The 17,778-nt window shown below is 53.1% G+C and overlaps 6 protein-coding genes across 6 annotated transcripts; 5 read left to right on the top strand and 1 right to left on the bottom strand.

The window, feature by feature from the left end:
- Positions 1 to 1,341: 1,341 nt before the first annotated feature.
- Positions 1,342 to 9,665, top strand: M431DRAFT_79509 (hypothetical protein; the record flags this gene model as incomplete). The annotated part of the gene is made up of 4 exons (XM_024922829.1): positions 1,342 to 1,682; positions 1,985 to 2,644; positions 5,241 to 5,407; positions 5,563 to 9,665. The coding sequence occupies 4 exons, from the start codon at positions 1,342 to 1,344 to the stop codon at positions 9,663 to 9,665; spliced, it is 5,271 nt and encodes a 1,756-aa protein (XP_024777576.1).
- A 924-nt stretch (positions 9,666 to 10,589) lies between these two features.
- M431DRAFT_77605 (hypothetical protein) lies at positions 10,590 to 13,202 on the top strand (the record flags this gene model as incomplete). Its single annotated transcript, XM_024922594.1, has 1 exon — positions 10,590 to 13,202. One exon carries the CDS (start codon positions 10,590 to 10,592, stop codon positions 13,200 to 13,202), a length of 2,613 nt encoding a protein of 870 aa, XP_024777575.1.
- A 579-nt stretch (positions 13,203 to 13,781) lies between these two features.
- Positions 13,782 to 14,279, bottom strand: M431DRAFT_479444 (hypothetical protein; the record flags this gene model as incomplete). The annotated part of the gene is made up of 2 exons (XM_024915767.1): positions 13,782 to 13,915; positions 14,024 to 14,279. The coding sequence occupies 2 exons, from the start codon at positions 14,277 to 14,279 to the stop codon at positions 13,782 to 13,784; spliced, it is 390 nt and encodes a 129-aa protein (XP_024777574.1).
- Positions 14,280 to 14,409: 130 nt separating this feature from the next.
- On the top strand, positions 14,410 to 14,894 carry M431DRAFT_352305 (hypothetical protein). The gene has a single exon (XM_024914490.1). It carries the CDS (start codon positions 14,540 to 14,542, stop codon positions 14,816 to 14,818), a length of 279 nt encoding a protein of 92 aa, XP_024777573.1. The 5' UTR covers positions 14,410 to 14,539; the 3' UTR covers positions 14,819 to 14,894.
- M431DRAFT_78279 (hypothetical protein) lies at positions 14,833 to 15,872 on the top strand (the record flags this gene model as incomplete). The annotated part of the gene is made up of 2 exons (XM_024922671.1): positions 14,833 to 14,894; positions 14,996 to 15,872. The coding sequence occupies 2 exons, from the start codon at positions 14,833 to 14,835 to the stop codon at positions 15,870 to 15,872; spliced, it is 939 nt and encodes a 312-aa protein (XP_024777572.1).
- A 1,007-nt stretch (positions 15,873 to 16,879) lies between these two features.
- M431DRAFT_492131 (hypothetical protein) lies at positions 16,880 to 17,683 on the top strand (the record flags this gene model as incomplete). The annotated part of the gene is made up of 1 exon (XM_024916980.1): positions 16,880 to 17,683. One exon carries the CDS (start codon positions 16,880 to 16,882, stop codon positions 17,681 to 17,683), a length of 804 nt encoding a protein of 267 aa, XP_024777571.1.
- Positions 17,684 to 17,778: the final 95 nt, after the last annotated feature.

Genomic DNA, 17,778 nt, shown 5'->3' with positions numbered 1-17,778 from the left:
CCCCCCCACCACTAGCGGTGCTGCTGTGTCATGACTTGGAGTCTCGTAAGGCGAAAAGAAGCTTACCTGCGCCAGAGCCAGCCCTATGCATCGGCCACAAGAGGTGTCAAGTGTCGGCTCTATCACCAACTTCGGGTCCTGTGGGGGCGTAACCGTGGAACAATGCCCAACACTAGAAGCTATCTATGGCGATGGATTCAGGCTACTCTTCCGCTCGGGGGCCCGGTGTCATGTCTAAGCGAGCCCTGGGGGCCGTCATGGCTGATCCATTTCGTTATTGCCTATGAATGTACTATCGCCGCTCCCCATTTTCCTACCAACCCGGGCAGGATGCAGCCTGCTTGACGATTCAGTTGCAGGAGAGAGCAAATATTCCATGTCCCAAGTACCAAGCCAGACAGCACAGCTGGACACTACATAACTAATATGCTTCTGCGCTCCCCCCCTTGGCTCTGTCCTTGCAAAGTGCCTCACTCTCTTTTTTTGTGTGTCTGTGTGTGTGCTTCTTTCTTTCTTACTCTCTTTAACACTTTCTTTTACACCTATCCTTTTTTCTTCGTCTTCTTTCGTTTATCTCTCTCCCCGTCTCGTTTTTTTTCCCGTCTCGTCTTGGGTGGCACGGCTCCGATCCTATTTGCTGTCGGAGACTGGAGCTTCTGACACTGCAGATGGTACGAGTAGGGACAACACGCCTATAACTCAGCACCATGTCCAGTGGCAGCAGGCCTGTACCTCCGCCTAAGCCTGCGTCGCAGCGCCTAAGCCTGCTGAACCCAAACCGCCAAACCGACGTCACTACCGCACCTGTGCGCCAAAATCCCGTGTTCCGTACGTACTTTGCTCTATACACGTATTCGACAAAGATCCAATGCCCACGAAATCCCCTGCCCAGCACCTCACGCATTGTTTTTTTTTTTTTGTGGCGAACGCCCGAGCAGTATACAAAACGACGCCCTCTTTCCGTGGCGATGCCGTAACTGGCGTTTTGTTTGACAAACAACTCGGGGGACAGCCCCCCGGATTTGTTATTTCTTCCCCTATGGTTTCTAATGCGCACTCATTTCATTTCAACTGATGTCACTTGCTTTATTTTCCCTAAACGCCGAAGAAATTAAATTTTTTTTAATTCTTCATTCACCACCCTCGCTAGTCTAAGACTTGCCTTACCCGGACTCAGTCACTTATTTCAAAGACACTTCCTTGTCTCAAACCCTCTCCTCTCTCCTTTCCCCCCCCTACCTTTTAAATACTTTGCCCTCAAATGAATGCGATTCCCACCTGTCGATCACCTTCGCTCCCTTCGTAAAATGGTTTCGAAGGGACAGTCTATAAGCATCAATAATGGCTGACCAAGAGAGCCCAACAGCGACCCATAACTCGCCTCGCACGTGGCTCCTCACTGCATCGCTATCACCATTGGCCGTGCGTCTGATCCGGCAGTTGCTTTCTCACGGCGACTGTGTCGCGGCCTGTTTCCCTCCTTTGGAGATAGAGCACGAGGAGCGAAGTGCCGAGTTTCGTGAGCTCATCAATGAGTGCACTAGTGGGCGGAAAGACCGGGAGGGATGGAAGGACAGGATCCGCGGTATTCGATGCGATGGGAGGACCATGAGCGGGTGCGGCGCCGCTGTTGCCGAAGCCGTCGACGTTTTCGGGAGGATTGATATTCTCTTGTGCTGTCGGTCGGAAGGTATGACAAAATATTGCTTCCTACATCAACCGATGAATCTTTCGATTACGTGGATGGTCGAACGACGTCGTCGAACCATCATGTTGCTGCTAATGTTCATGTTGCTAACCACCGGCCTTGGCCGCCATCGCTAGCTGTTGTTGGGACCGTGGAGGAGCTCTCTACAAACCTCGCCACCCAGAGCCTGGCACGGGACCAGTTCGAGACCTTGTTCTTTTCGCAAGTCAATTTCATCAAGGCCGCTTTGCCACAGCTCCGGGCCCAGCATACCGGCCACATCATGGTCCTCACCAGCACCGGTGGCCACATTGGCACGCCGCACATGTCCATGTACACCGCGGCGACGTGGGCGCTCGAGGGCTTCTGCGACTCCCTCGCCTACGAGGTCGCTCCCTTCAACATCAAGGTCACCATTGTCCAACCAAACAAGGAGATTCAGTCTCTCACAAATCGCATTGCATTTGCTCCGCAGATTCCCGCTTATGCCAGCAGCTTCGCCGAGGCGCCCAGCGTTCGGGAGATGCTAACTACCGTTCTCAACTCGCACCCCGACACGGCGGTCCCGGTAAACCCGGAATCCGACAATGCAGCTACGTCACCGGACAGCATCTCACTGGAGCCGGGCGAAGCTGTGGGTGAGATTTTTTACCGCTATCCCAAACTGCCGCCATCGTCAATCGACAAGCTAGTAAACGAGACAATTTACGCCCTGACGGCCATTGGCGGGCACGAGAACCCGCCCTCGCGACACATTGTGGGAACTGAAGGGGCAAACGCAGTAAAGGAGAAGCTAAAGACTGTTACGGAAGAAATGGAGGACTTTGTCGAAGCGAGCCTGGCCGTGGAAATTTTTGAGAGCGAGTTAACTGAGGAGGCCAGGGACGACAGGAATCGTGGTGCTAGTCAAACGCCGGCTGCGAGCCAGACTCCGGCCACGGGACCATCTACGACTGCGTCCACCAACACATGATTTGGAAAAAATATTGACGAGAAGGAGATGATGAAATTTTCTTTAAAAGTAATACCTGGTGCAGGACGAAAAGCCGAGCAAGGGGGATTTTTCTTCTTTGGATTCAAGTTTAGGAGGAAATTTGGCGCTGTTTCTGGAAAAAACCCTTACCCTTCCCTATTCTTGGCATCAGCGTCGCTACTGTATACGAAACAGTAGCGAACACTTTTTTTTACACCATTTTAAGATAAAAACATTAGCTGGGAATCAAATATACGGGCCATTGATTTCCCACAAAGCTTCACTGAGTTGCCCGCTGGAGGTTGGATCGTATATTGTTAGGGATGCATGAATACACGTACTGGTAGATCCGGATTCGGATGAGCTTCAATCCGTGGCCTGTAAATCACCCGCCCTCCTTGTAATGAATAAGTGGAGGCTACTTTAGGCTTGTCCATCAATGAGATCATGAGCTCCCGCTTAGGATGTCCCTACTAGTCACTCGAGGTCATTACAAATCACCTTCTCTCTTTTCGTCTTCCCCTTTCTAATCGTAGGCGCCTCGGAATACAGCATAGGCGTGCAATAGTGAGATTGTTTGATTTATGCTTGCCTGTGAATCTCTGCATCGTGAAGTAATGGCTCAACTGTACACTGTATTGCATGAATTTACTTGTAAATGCTCAATAGTGACGCTTGAGCGAAATTTCGTGGTTGAAAATAGGGGGAATTCGTGGAGAGACGTAGCCGCCTAGGTAGTCATCGATCACGCTGATCAGCCAACGGTGATAACGGCGGGATTTGAATTATTTCCCTTGATCTTTCAGCTTTCACAAGACTTTCTCAAACTGCCGTTCATGTCTACTCATTCCAGTGTTGCCTTGTAAGAGAGGGATTTACAGAGGTAGGTAGGCAGCCACATCATGCGCCTATTTTAGCTGCAGAACTTTTGCGACTTCCTGAGGGTGATGATGATGTGGCAAACGCTGGATAAGCAAGACAACGTAAGCGAGACCGGAGGATGAACCTGAACTTGGTCTACGGCGAGGCTGTGCTGTATCATATCTCTGGGATGGTTGGTTGGTGAGGTGTATGCAGGTGATGAAGTTTGGGCTGGCTGAAATTGAAACTAGGCCTACGCGGACATGAGAACTAATAGAGAAGGTGTGGGAAGATGAAGAGAGGGTAGATGTAATGATAGAGGAGGTGCTGGCCAAGTAAGGAGTGATAGTCGGGTTGAAGACGTTCCGTGATGGCACGGAAGTCATCCGATGCAGTCGTCAAGAGTCTTCTCCTCTGATGCACGTTATAAGGATCAATTTGTTATGATCGTGAGGGCGCGGGAAGATGAAGAGAGGGTCGGTGTCATGATCGAGGCCGAGTAAGGAGTGATGATCGGGTCGAACACGTTTCGTAATAGCACGGGAGTCATCGGATACAGATGTCGGGAGGGCTTCTCCTTGATGCACTATATAAGGATTGATTTGTTATCATTGTCAGGATGCGGGAAGGTGAAGAGAGGGTATATGCAATGATACGAGACGTGCTGGCCAAGTAAGGAGTAATAATCAGGCCGAATACGTTCCGTGATAGCACAGATGTCATCGGATATAGGGGTCAAGGAGGTTCTCCTTAATGCACCTTTCAAAGGATTGATTGTGCGGGAACATGAAGAGAGGGTAGATGTAATGATAGAGGAGATGCTGGCCAAGTAAGGAGTGGTTATCGGATCAAACACGTTCCGTAAATAGCACGGAAGTCATCGGATATAGACGTCAAGGGGTTTCTCCTTGATGCACTTTATATGGATTGATTTGTTATGACTGTGACAGTGCGGCATGTAGGTCGTTTATATAGTCCCGTCATTGGGAACTCCTCGGCAATCAATATTGCTGGACCAGAGGAACAAAGGAGGACAGCCAACGGCACCGAGTCAGGAGAATGGCTGAGTTTGCTAATGAGTCGTATACCTCAAGTATAAAATGACTAAGTTACCAAATCAGAATTTGCTCTATATGACTCGCGATTCCATCACCGCCGGAATGCTTGGAAAAAATCATTCAAAGTTGTCCTCAAATGCGTCTGGTGTCTCGTTGCCACCATCACCACCTCTCCATGTGGGAATTGACTTTTAGGGACCTTGGAGTACTGGCAGCGACCTGTGCCCATGATGGATGGCGCGCTAAGTTTCAGTTTCAGCAGCCCTACAATCTCAGCAGTTCCCCGCCAAGCAGGCGCAGATCCCCAGATTGGCCCAACTGATTCGCTCGGGGCGTAAAAATATCAGTCCGTGGGTTGGTCCCCTCTAAAAAAGCTCCACCGCGTCAGGCTCGACGAAGGAAGGGGAGGTCACGGGTGGGACGGTGCGACAAGCTGTTTGGCTTTGGGGACACGAAACGACCAACATCGCCAAACACGGGACAGCACAAGGCTGACGACATATTGCGACCGCGACCGACTGCTGCTGCTGCTACGCTCCAAGAATATGCGCATCAGATCAGCTTGACCGCCGACACTGACGATTCCTCTCCATTGCGACCCGCCTATGGTATCCCTGACCACGACAACCGCCGGACGATGCTGAGCAGCTCTAGGTGCTAGAATGAGCTTGGACCCTTTGCTTCCCATTGCTCCCGCGAGGGTGAAGGCGCTGCTGCTGCCCCTCGGCAAGATCAAGGCGGCCAGATTCGCGAGCTTTGCCGAGAGGCTGCAAGCCGAGCATGTCGTCCAGCTCAGGGATATCAGCGCCGATGGGCGACCCAACAGGAGTAAGTACATGCATGTACACGGCTGGCCGCAGAGGGAGGGAGGTGGGATATGGGGAAGATGGGGTGGAGAGAAGCATGTACAAGGCCATGCCGTATAGACTGCATATACTACACATTTACACGGGACTAGACAAACTGATGTGAAGCTTCCCCAGACATGTTCTCGCCATTGGCGTATCCCGACGGCGCAATGCTCTACGACCTCATCGCCCACGTTCCTCCCCCCTCGCACCTCGCACTCTCGCCTTTCGACCTCTTCCGCGAACCAATGGCTGTCATCGCAATCGCCGACGGCACAGAGCTAGGCGACGTGACATATAGCAAGAGAGCCTCTATGAATGGAAAGGGGCCTACGCCGGTGGAGAAGAATATAAGGGCTCTGTACCAGGAGCTTGAAGAGCTACGAGACAATTACCCCAAAGCTCTCATACACCGGGTGCTCATCTTCGATTATGTCTCACCATCCCATGAAGTGCCTATACCCGAGGGCATGGCGGCGATCCCTCCTCCCGAGGAGTCAAAGAGAACCACGATGAAGACGGTCATGTGCGACATATCATCGCTGCTGCTGGCTGAGATGACGACACTGGGGAAATCATACGAGGCGATGACGGCGATTGAGTCTCCAGGGGGTTATTCGCTCGCTAGACAGCTGAGTACCACCTCGTGGGGCCCCGATGCTACCTCGCCGACCAGCTTTACTAGGCGGAATTCTCAGTTTGCCATACCGCAGCACCTCCAGCGCTCAAGCTCCGCTACGGGCTTGGATCGATCTGGTGGGCGCCTATCGCTGCCTCCGGCTCCCACGGGAGGGAGCTCCAGCGTCTCGACACCAGGCCGCCCATCTACACCCCTGAAGAGCAACCTATCTAGCCCTCCCCTGAGCGCGGACGATTTTTCGAGTGCTTCGAGTCAGAGACCGGAGTCGCCCGAAACTCACCCAAAGCCCGATTTCGCTGAAGATGCGAGCCGCGACCGTGTTTCTGTGCAAGGATTCGGCCCTGGAGGGGCAAACGACCGGTGGAGACTCAAAGGAAAAGGCAGATCAGCCATTGTGATAGGATCCATGTACCTTCAGGCTGGTCGTTGGGGCGACTCATTAAAAGAGCTGAGCGAGGGAGCCACCGCTGCTAAATCATTGAACGACCACATCTGGCACGGAAAAGCATTGGAGTTGATTCTCATGAATCTATTGCTTCTCGGTTGGTCAGGATTGACCTTTCAAATTCCAACAGTTTGCCTTCCCACGCAGGAAAAACACTCGTCAATGAAGCCAGAACCAGAAAATGCGGACCAAGATCAACCCAGGCACCTTCGATATCTCCAGAATCTTCTTCCCGAGCTTTTGGAACGGATTGTAGGCCTCTATTCTAGAATATCAGCCGAAAATGTCCCCCATTTGCCGTTGGCGGAAACGGTCATTAGATTCAGCAAGATCCTATCGGCCATGCATTTCTGCGATGGCAAACTCAACCAAAAGGCGTTTGATATGATTGTGAATGGGAAAGGACTGGACAAGGATCTCACAACGTCGCCCCGGCTGCTAATAACACCCTCGAGGCAACATATTTTAAATCTTTTATTCAAGGCATTCCCTTCCACGGCCACGGAAATGCTTACCACCGTTGATCGGATATCCATTCTGAGTGGCATTGCAGCTGTGCTGGGGCCCTTGGGCTATCATCGGAAGAAGGCCATGGTAACTCGCGAATTAGTCTCGGTCCTCATCGGAGGGCTCGTCGAAGCAAGGACACGCGGAGCTGCGGACGCTGGGGTTCATCCCGCTGCAGGCCTTGTGGCGCTGACACCAGGCGGCAACTCGCAGGGGGCGCCTGGAGCGATGGCACTGGACTTGGCAGAGGGAGACATTGAGCAGGGCATAGAGGCTTTCCTCGAACTCCTTTGCAAGTCATATGGCGTTGTTGGATTCGATAGGGCGAAGCCCCGGCGGCAGTCTCTCCGTGAAGGATTCGATGACTCGGACGATGCCGTGATTGCTCGCATCCGTGGTCAGATGAAGACGAGATTTTTCGGCTTTCCCGACATCAAGCTCAACATTTTACGAGCATGCATCAACTTTTCAGAAGCCTTGCCGGACTTCAACGGGGTTCTCAAGTTTTCTAGTGATTTGATGCGCACAGCTGGATCTGGCGTCGCCCCGGGCCCTCGCCGCGAAGATGCATCTCCAAAGATTCATAGAGATGAGCAGATCCGCCTAGTTAGCAACATTTCCCGCACTTCGAACCTGGTCAAGAGGCTGGGCATGTCCCACTTGACGGCTGAATTTTGGGACGAGTTTCTTGTTCGGGAGATCAAACTAGAGCCGCTTCCAAGTACCCGGGTTCCAATCCCCCACGCTCGCAGCGTTTTACCAGGAGCAACGATAACTCGTACGTCGCAGGATGTCAACCCATTTATTTATAATCCGTTCTTGAAAGAACCGGATGAGACAGCTGCAAATCTGGTTGCTGGCGAACCGGCCAAATTCAGAGTAACAATCCAAAACACCTATGACGTTGAGTTGGATATCGAAAGTATACGTTTAGAAACCAACGGTGTCGACTTCGAAGCCATGAAGGAGAGCGCCATCATTGGTCCCTACCGAACGCAAGCCGTCCGACTAGAAGGCGTAGCCAAGGAGTCCGGGTCCATCACAGTGACAGGGGCAATAATCAAGGTGAAAGGTTGCAGGGAAAGAAGATTTGCCGTCTTTCCCAAGCATTGGAAGCCTTACCAAGAAGACAAAATCAAGGTTAAGGGCATTGCATCAGTGTCTGTCCCTATGATGTCGGGCAAGTTTCACGATCAGCCTCTGGAGCCGTTTAGCCTCGAACTGAACGTTACCCAACCCCAGCCACTCGTGATTGTCAAGTCGACGACGCTTCCACAATCTTCAGTTATGATCTTGGAGGGCGAGAGGCAAATCTTTTCTGTTACGTTACAAAATCAGTCAACTACGCCTGTTGACTTTATGCTCTTCTCCTTTAAGGACTCTACCCAGGAGCCTCTGCAGACAGCTCTTGCAAACAGAGATGCTACACCGGCAGAACTATACGAGTATGAGCTGATATTAATAAAGAAACAAGCTCTCCGGCTCCCACACAATAACTCGAGCCGCAACATCGCCCCCGGAGGTGAAGCGACGTTTGAGTTTGAGATCCTTGGCAAGCCTGGACTGACACATGCAACGATTCAAATCGACTACACATATCTCGGAGTTCCCCGTGAAGAAGTTAAAGAGGACTTTTACACGCGGCAGATATCTGTGCCCCTGACAGTTACCGTCAACGCAAGTGTCGAGTTGGCAAGGATAGACGTGCTTCCAATGCATGGCTTGATCCCGCAACCCTTGTGGGAGCGTCTAGGGGGCACCAAACCGATAAAGCCTGACGAATACTGCCTGTTATCCGTGGATCTACGAAATGCCTGGCCTAGCCAAATGGCGGTCCATCTTGAAAACGAAGACGGCATGGCTGTGGAAGAGGGCATTCTACCGGGCAAGACAAGCCGAATCATCATACCTGTGAAGCGAGTCTACCTAGAAGACCCGCACGCCTCGATTCCCAGTCTTAACCCATCCAAAAACAAGCAGTTTGTCGTGAGCACCAGCAAGATCTCGCCCGAGATGGAGCGAGCCAACCGAGAGGCGTTTTGGTACAGAGAGAGGATTCTCGACTGCTTGAAGGCGACTTGGAGAACAACGGCCGTGCCGAAGCGAAATGGCACCGTTGAGCTCCGCAATATTCGCCTCACTACCCGCATGATTGACATTGTCAAGGTGGGCGAGGTAGGCATAGATATTGCCGTGGAGCGTCCTGGCGAAAGCGAGAGCAGCATCAACACGGCATATGTGGACGAGTTTATACAAGTGCGGGTGCGGGTCACGAACAGAACAAGCCGCCCAGTGAGCTCGCTGGTCAGACTCCTGCCGGCGCTATGCCATCGCTCTGTTAATATCGCGCTTGATTATACACGCAAGTTTGTGTGGAATGGCACGCTGCAGCAACTTCTACCGGAGCTCCAGGGTGGCGCCAGCACAGACTTTGTCATTGGAGTGACGGCGCTCTGCAGAGGAGAGTTTGAGCTTACGGCGTCGGTTGAGGAAGTGCAGGTGATGGAAGATGGCAGCGAGAAGCCCAAGGAACGGCCGCAGTCGGACAACACCCAGACGAGAGAGGATGCGGCGATTGGCATGAAGGAGCGGAGGATGTGGCATTCACGACGACCATGTATACTGACGGTGAAAGACAGCGATTGATAGCGATGACGATAGCGATGAATAGAGCCGCTGCATATATATGTAGACGATTTTTGGTATCCTCGCATAGTATAGGTTAATACTAGCAATAGTAGAAATGACATGAGTTAATATTCGACGTGGTTGGTGGCTTGGAACGATGGTGAAGGTGACGCGGGTATTGCAGCTGCTTTGTGTATATCAATGCATAAATCTGTATACCCTCATGTTTCTCTTTTATTTCTTGTTTCTTGCATTATGCAGGTATTTGTGGCCAGTACCAAGGGGTTCGTCCATCATTCCATCATTACTTGGCTCTGCAGAGCAATTGAAGCTGAAGAGTTGTAAACTCTTAAGCCGAGCTCTTTTTCATCTGCAATTTGACGCTAGAACAAAACTTCAACTTTGTCCTTTCAAGAACGCCACAGGCACCTAGAATAATGCTGGGTGGCTCAACAGCCCGCCATTGTTAGGCATATAGACTACTGTAAGCCACCTAAAACTTCTGCCAAAATTTTCTTTCACTTCATGTTTGTTCCAATTTCTCTCTTCACTTCCAGGGTCTTCCTTGCCCACTCCGGTCCTCGCTACAAAACGGCCGGCTTGCACATGTTAGTCAGATCCCGGCACTCGCTGCAAAATAGCCAATTGCAATTGCACATGTCATCTCATCTCACGCCAGTCCTTCGGCGCAATTTCACCTGCTAGTTCGATTAGTATCCGAAAAAGATAAGATTGGGGACTTTGGAAAAAAAAAAAAGACCCGGCTTTTCGCGGCATTTCCGATTCCTTTCTCGGAGGCGCTGCCGATTTTTCTCATCACCTCGACATTTCTGTTTCACTCCATCTTGTTTGCATTGATCCCGTCATAAAGTCTTTCATGAATCGTAAGTGAGACAATTTGACGGGCCAAAGCTCGAGACTGGCAAATTCCCATTTGCAAACATGCCTCTTCTTGAGCTGCAGTCTTCTTCAGTGCCGGCGGTAAACCCGGTATCCCGAGACCGCCAATGTCGCCGAATTCTGTTTCTGGATGCTTACGACTCCTTCACCAACAACATCGTGTCGCTGCTCAAGGAGGCACTTGGCGATGATGTCTTGGTGCACGTGCTGCACATGGACCTGAAGACGCTGCATGCGGACCCAAGTCTCGACTGGACGCCGGAGGAGTTCCTGGACCGGCTGCCGAGCTTCGATGCCGTGGTTTGCGGGCCCGGGCCCGGGTCGCCGTTGTGCGAGGCCGACGTTGGGGCTTTCCGTCTGTTGTGGGAGCTGCGTGACGCTGTTCCGGTGCTGGGCATTTGTCTAGGCTTTCAGAGCCTGGTTGCGCACTTTGGTGGCGGGATTCGGAGGTTGAGGAGGGGATTGCACGGCATGGTGAGGCCAATCGAGCATCAGTCGGGAGACATCTTTGCGGGCGTGCCGGAGTTTAAGGCAACTCTGTACCATAGCCTGTGTGCCGATGTGGGACAAGATCAGGTCTCGCAGGAATCGTGGGAGACCGACATGTGGTTGCCTCCAAAGGTGGCGCCTGAACTTGTTCCGTTGGCGTGGACGATGGAGGAGAGCGAGGATGGAAGCGAGCCCGAGAGGATCTTGATGGGAGTGAGACATTCCAGATTGCCCTTCTGGGGGGTCCAGTATCATCCCGAGTCTGTGTGTACGGATCCTGGGGCGCATGGGGTGCTGAAGAACTGGTTCAGCCAGGCTCTGAAGTGGAACGAATCAACGGGACGACAGATTAGGCCAATGGACTTGGAAAACATTGCCGACAGCCTGGCGCCATCTATGATTGTCGAGCGGAGTATCGCAGCCGAGAGCCACCTCGCAAACAGGAAATGGTGGCGGGATATGCAATCTGGCCTGGCGGCCACAAGAGCAGCACCCATCTATTCTTGCAGTCGGATCAAGCTCCCCGACGGCGTAGATGCCGCTGACGTTGCGGAGCTTCTGGGCGTGGGAGGCGTCGATTCTATCATGCTGGACTCGTCGAGCACTATCAGTGGTGATCCCTTGGCACGCAGCTCGATTATTGCCCTTGAGGTTGACCGGGCTCTGCGCTTCGAATACCATGTTGGAGACGACTGGGTGACTTTACGCCAGCCTGGATACGGGGACCAGGAAGATGTGTGCCAGAGGATAGAAATCGACAGCAGCGCTGAGCATGGCGCCTACGACGTTTGGAATGTCATCGCCGAATATTGGGAGCAAAGAAAGGTGGCTGAAGAAGGAGGCCAGGAGCCAGCATTCAAGGGTGGCTTCATGGGCTTTGTCACTTATGAAATGGGACTAAGCACCTTGAGCCCGGAGTCTGTTTCCAAAAACAGGGGCCACCGCAGGCCAGATCTCTGTTATGCCTGGATCACCAAGAGTCTGGTTCTCGATCACCAAGCCGGAGTGGCATATGTCCAAGCTCTGACGGCACCGGATTCGAATGTTCAGACGTGGATCGACGAGGTCGTGGCAAAGCTGCAGAGTTCCCGGGCATGGCAACAGCCGGGCTACGGAACTGAAGAGTACAAACTCGTCGCAGCGAAGAAACAGCCTAATGAGCTGTTGCTGAAGAGCATCCAAGAGCCGGCTGGTAGACTACGTTTCAAGACGCCGAAGCCGGCAAAGTACGACGACGACGTTCGCCAGTGTCAAGAGGCCATTGCTGAAGGCCAGTCGTACGAACTATGCCTTACGGCACAAACGACCATGACTCGACCTCCTGGAAACGATGTGCCGCGTCATCTACAGCCATCCTTGACCAACGGCACGATCAATGGAGCATCTGCTTCGTGGCCGAGCGATGAAGCGTCCAGACACGGCACCCCCTGGCAAATCTATCGAACTCTCCGAGCCCGCCAGCCAGCCCCCTTTGGCTCTTTCATCCGCCTCGCCGGGGCCACCATCCTCAGCAGCTCGCCGGAGCGGTTCCTAGCCCACGACGCAAAGGGTCTCTGCTCCATGCGTCCCATGAAAGGCACAGTCCGCAAGTCCGAGGCCGTCTCGACACTAGCACAGGCCGAAAAGCTGCTCCACATCCCCAAAGAAGAGGCGGAGAACCTCATGATTGTGGACCTGGTCCGGCATGACCTCTACGGCGTTTGTGGAGCCCGCAGCGTCACCGTCCCGGATCTCCTCAAGGTGGAGGAATACTCGAGCGTCTTCCAGATGATCACCGTTGTCAACGGACAGCTTCCCCCCCACGGCCCCAACGGCCTGGATGTCCTCGCCGCCGCCCTGCCCCCTGGAAGCATGACCGGCGCGCCCAAGAAGCGCAGCTGCGAGATCTTGCGCACCATCGAGCCCTCTGAGCGCAGCATCTACTCTGGCGTCGTCGGGTTCCTCGATGCTCGCGGCCACGGCGACTGGAGCGTCACCATTAGGACAATGTTCCGCTGGGACGACGAAAAGGCACCCCCTGAAGGGCCGGGCGAGACGCAGCCCAGGGAGGTCTGGCGCATAGGGGCTGGTGGAGCTGTGACGATTCTGAGTACGCCTGAAGGAGAGACGGAGGAGATGTTTACGAAGCTCTGTGGGCCGCTGGGCGTTTTCAAAGACGTGGCATAAAAGTGTCTTTGTTTGTTTTCTTTTGTTCTTTTGACTTTACGGTGTACTGATGGTTTGGAGGGGATGGGCTTGGCTTCTGGAATAGGATTCCTTGGAAGCCAACGATACTTCAACGTACGCATAGCGGGTGTTTACATTTGAATTTGGATTTTCTTGGGGACATGGTTCAACATGACATACATTAGTAGATCTGACGGCGCTCGAGCGACGCTTAACTCACTTACATGGATGGATATACGGAAAAACACAGCTCATTATAAATAACAGAAACATTGGTATTTTTTTCTTGTTTCAATTTCAAGCGCGCATCTAACCATCCAAGACACGACATGGTAAAACAGAATTCGCAGACAGTAACCCTGAAGACCGCTTATGCTTCGTATCGAATTTCCCCCAAAAGAAAATTAATGGTACAACAGGACCCGGGTCTCATCCAGGTCGATAAGCACCGTCTCAAGCAAAAGTAGGCTGGATCATTCTTCGTTTTTCGCAGCAGGCATAAAAAAAGAACTCCTCCCTCTTGCGGACCCCCATCCCAGCTTTTCATACATGAGGTCATAAAAATTCCCGTTTCTTTCTTTAAAACTCCTGCTCCTCCTGGAAGAACATGCCGAAGCTGATGATGGTCCCGTAGATCAGAAGGCCGCCGGTAATGGACATGATCATGGCTTCGACTCGGATCAGATCGGAGTGCGCGAGGACAACGGGGAGGGCTGTGAAGCACATACAGCGGTTAGTTATGTATCCATTTCATCGCATGTCCCCTTTGTCACTTGACGGGGTTTCAAAGGAGACGAGGCACGGGGAATATCAGCACATACCAATGCCCATGACAACGAAGAAGCCGGTGAAGAATCTTCCCAGGTCGAGCACCGCCGCACCGCCGCTCTCGACAAAGTCATCCGGATTCGCGCATCGGCCGCAGATCCAGTTCGGCAGCGGCGCGAGGACGTAGGTGGCGACGACGAGGAGCGGGTAGTAGACCTTGTACAGGGCGCAGGAGAGGATGACGAGGAGGAATCCTACGGCGAGGACAAAGGAGAGGGCGATGATGGTCTTAAGGCCGGCGGTAGGCATGATGAAGATGTTTTCTTTGAGGATCGTGTGCTATGGGCGGCAAGTCGTCGTAATGAGGTGAGATTGGGCTCGGAACAGGTGGACGGCAGCCCCGCGGAGGGGGGGAGTTGAGAGCTAATGAAGATGCGAAGAATCTGCGAAGGAGCGCCGAAGATGAAAAGAGGCGGACAATCAAGGAGAGCTGAGGCGCGGGCTGTCGTCAAAGCGTCGGAAGTCGTTCTGGTTGGTGTTGAGGCGATAATGATGGAGAAAGGCGGCTGATGCAGCGAGTGACGCAGGTCAGCGGTAGCACCAGCCACGGATCGCCGGGGCGAGTGTTGTTCCGGAGCCGGGATGCAGGGGTGTCAACTAGGAAGGCGGTCAGGAGCTTTTGCTGCGACGCTTGGAAAAAAAATTATGGGAATCTGGAGAAAGATCCGCCCCGCCAGGAACTTTTTTTTTCTGCATTGGCAAGTCTTTTCATATCAACAGCTGGATTTTCCTTCTTCTCTCTTCCTCTTGTTCCTTCTCATCAACTTGGGCAAAGGGTCCTCTTGTGAGGAATTCAGACAAGATGGCGTCTGACGAGATTGTGTGGCAAATCATCAACCAGCAGTTTTGCGCTTTCAAATTAAAGTAAGTCTTGCCAGCAAACAATCATCATCACATCATTAGGATTTCTGTTATTTTGAGCGCAATTGAGCATTGTTTACATGGTTACTAACCCAAATACCCAGAACGGAAAAGCAGCAAAACTTCTGCCGCAATGAATACAACGTCACTGGACTCTGCAATCGCCAGTCATGTCCTCTCGCCAATTCGCGGTATGCCACCATTCGGCAACACCCTACCAAGGATACGCTATACCTCTACATGAAGACTGTCGAGCGAGCGCATCTGCCTTCCAAGATGTGGGAGCGCATCAAGTTGTCAAATAACTACACCAAGGCCCTGGAACAAATCGACGAGAGGCTCATCTACTGGCCCAAGTTCTTGATCCACAAGTGCAAGCAGCGACTCACCCGCCTGACGCAGGTGCAGATCCGCATGCGTAGGATTGCCGCTGAGGACGAACGTCTGGGCGAGAAGCTGGTTCCTAAGCTGGCCCCCAAAGTCAGACACCGCGAGGCCACGAGAGAGCGCAAGGCTGAGGCAGCCGCCAAGCTGGAGAGGACGATCGAGAGAGAGCTGCTTGAGCGTCTGAGGCAAGGCGCTTACGGCGACCAGCCTCTCAACGTCAGCGAGGACATCTGGAAGAAGGTGCTGAATGCCATGGAGAAGGGTGGCGAGGGTGAACGAGACAAGGACATGGACAAGGGTATCGAGTCTGATGATGAGGAGGAACTTGATGGAGAGGCTGCAAGCGAAGACGAAGACGCCGAGGCCGCCATTGAATACGTCTCCGACCTCGACGAGAGCGAAGACGAGCTCGAAGACCTTGAGGACTGGCTCGAGAGCGAGGAGGAAGAGGAAGAGGAAGAAGACAGCGACGAGTCCGAGGCGGAAAAGGCCGGCAGCAAGCGCAAGCGTGGCAAGGTCACCAAGATGAAGAGCAAGCGACCCAAGCAGCAGGAGAAGGAGAAGCTGGCGCTGACCAACGACTTGGCTTGGTAAAGTGGATGTCAACACGGAAGAGATTTATTCATAATTCAGCAACATGGCAAACAGAGAGCGAATTGTGTGCCGGCCTGATCGGGAGCACGACATTGCACGAGGTGTCTAAAATGGATGGGTTTTCGAGTTTGTATCAGCTTATTAGTCCCAGCGTGGGCTTCATGGCATACGGCGTCGGGATAACAGTTAATAAAAGGGGGTCTTTGGTCATTTCTGTATGGATGAGGATTTGTTAGATTTATATGCGAAAGGTATATATAGGATGCATCGGTATGAGGTCAATCAATATGTCGACTTGTAATGCTGTTTCACGGAAGAGTTTCAGAACGGACGGGAGCAAAACACCGAATGCGTTGTGACGCCCACCACGAGCCAATGCACGCATCCGCAGCCCGTTTTAGCAGGGCCCCCACCACCTAAAACGGCTACAGAAGGCACTAAAAAGCTTCGCAGCTGGTGCACCGCCCACTAGCAGCAGCGCTGGAAACGAAGCGAGTTACAGGCATTGATTCCATTGATCTTCAACCCCACGTCTAGCCGCCAACCTCCTTTGCTCCTTTCCCTCCTCGTACTTTGCCGTTCTTTGGCTTCTCTCCAGGACGTTTTGGCATCTTTGCTCCGGGCGAACGGCGCTCTGCTCTTGCTCTTGGCTGCTGTCATTTCTGTTTCTTCTCGCAGACGCCGGACATACCGAAATCACGAAGCAGCAGCACTCTCTCGCCTTTCTCACCGCCGCAACAGACGGACTGCGCAACAGGAGATCTGCAGGTGAAGCATCACCGCCAGATGGCCAGAGCTTGAGCCTCAACGCCCAGCCACGTCAATCACCGCACGACGGCTCCTCGATAAAAGAAACACAGTTGGGCGACATCGCTCGGATTTCCTCTCTGCGAACTTATTTTTGAACAGCTCTCTCTCACGCCACTACGCTCTGAGTGAGCCTTTGCCGATACGATACCACGCCTTTTGTTCCCACAGCATCACGCGAGCCACATGCCACCGTCGCCATGAGTTCCTGGTACTCCAACCTCGTCACCAAAACCTCGTCCCAAATCTCAAACCTCCGGTCTACCCTCCTTTCCAGCGAGGCCGATGGCGACACCGAAGACGACACCCACGTCTGCCGCGTCCTGCGCAACTACTACACCGAAAAGGGCCGCCCGTTTCCCAACTGGCTGCCCCCTGACCCAAAGGCACCGCCGCCGCAGATGACCCAGGCCGTATATGCCCAGTCGCAGGTCGGCTCGCGCTACGGTGGGCTTGGAGGGCCTCAACAGCCCGGCGCTGGGGGGCTCAGCAGTCTATGGGACAACGGCCCTGCGCAGCCTCCGCAGCCGCAGATTCCGCAGAGCTTGCGGGCTGGACGACCGGCGACGACACAGCCCGGACCGTCTTCGAGAGACGAGCTGCTCGGGAGGGGGGGGCAGGCACCTCGTGCGGGGAGCTATTCTGGGCCTGGGCCGGCTCCCGCTGGATCGGCGCAGGATCGTTTGAAACAGCGACTTTGGGGAACCCGTACCACGAGCCCGTCCTCTAGCAACGGTAATGGGCCGTTCCAACCACCTCCGGGCGGAGGTTCAGGGGGCCACCAATCTCAGGGCAGTTATGAGGACAGGTTTGCGCCAGGAGGATCTTACGATAATTCCAGAGGAAGCGGTGGTGGTGGTGGTCAGCCATTTGTTGGAGCAAACGCTCCTTGGTCGAGTGACGGCGGCCCCTACTCAGGAGGAGGAGGAGGAGGAGGAGGAGGAGGAGCTGCGAATGGAGTACGAAGAAAAGGGCTGCCCAGCGGTCCACGAGGATATAGATGAAGGGGGAAGGATGTGCTTTGTCTCTTTTTAATATTATGTATAACGTCTCGGTCTAGGAGTGTGTGGTGTATATTCTTTTCTTTCATGTAGCTAGT

Source organism: Trichoderma harzianum (assembly GCF_003025095.1).
Source record: "Trichoderma harzianum CBS 226.95 unplaced genomic scaffold M431scaffold_3, whole genome shotgun sequence".
In the NCBI taxonomy this organism is placed as follows: Eukaryota; Fungi; Ascomycota; class Sordariomycetes; order Hypocreales; family Hypocreaceae; genus Trichoderma; species Trichoderma harzianum.
Note: the sequence above shows the minus strand (reverse complement) of the source record. Positions and strands in the feature narration are given on the sequence as shown.

What these genes read in the sequence shown, in the direction of transcription:
- M431DRAFT_352305 (XM_024914490.1), top strand. Translation starts at nt 14,540, where the DNA reads ATGCAGCGAGTGACGCAGGTCAGCGGTAGCACCAGCCACGGATCGCCG.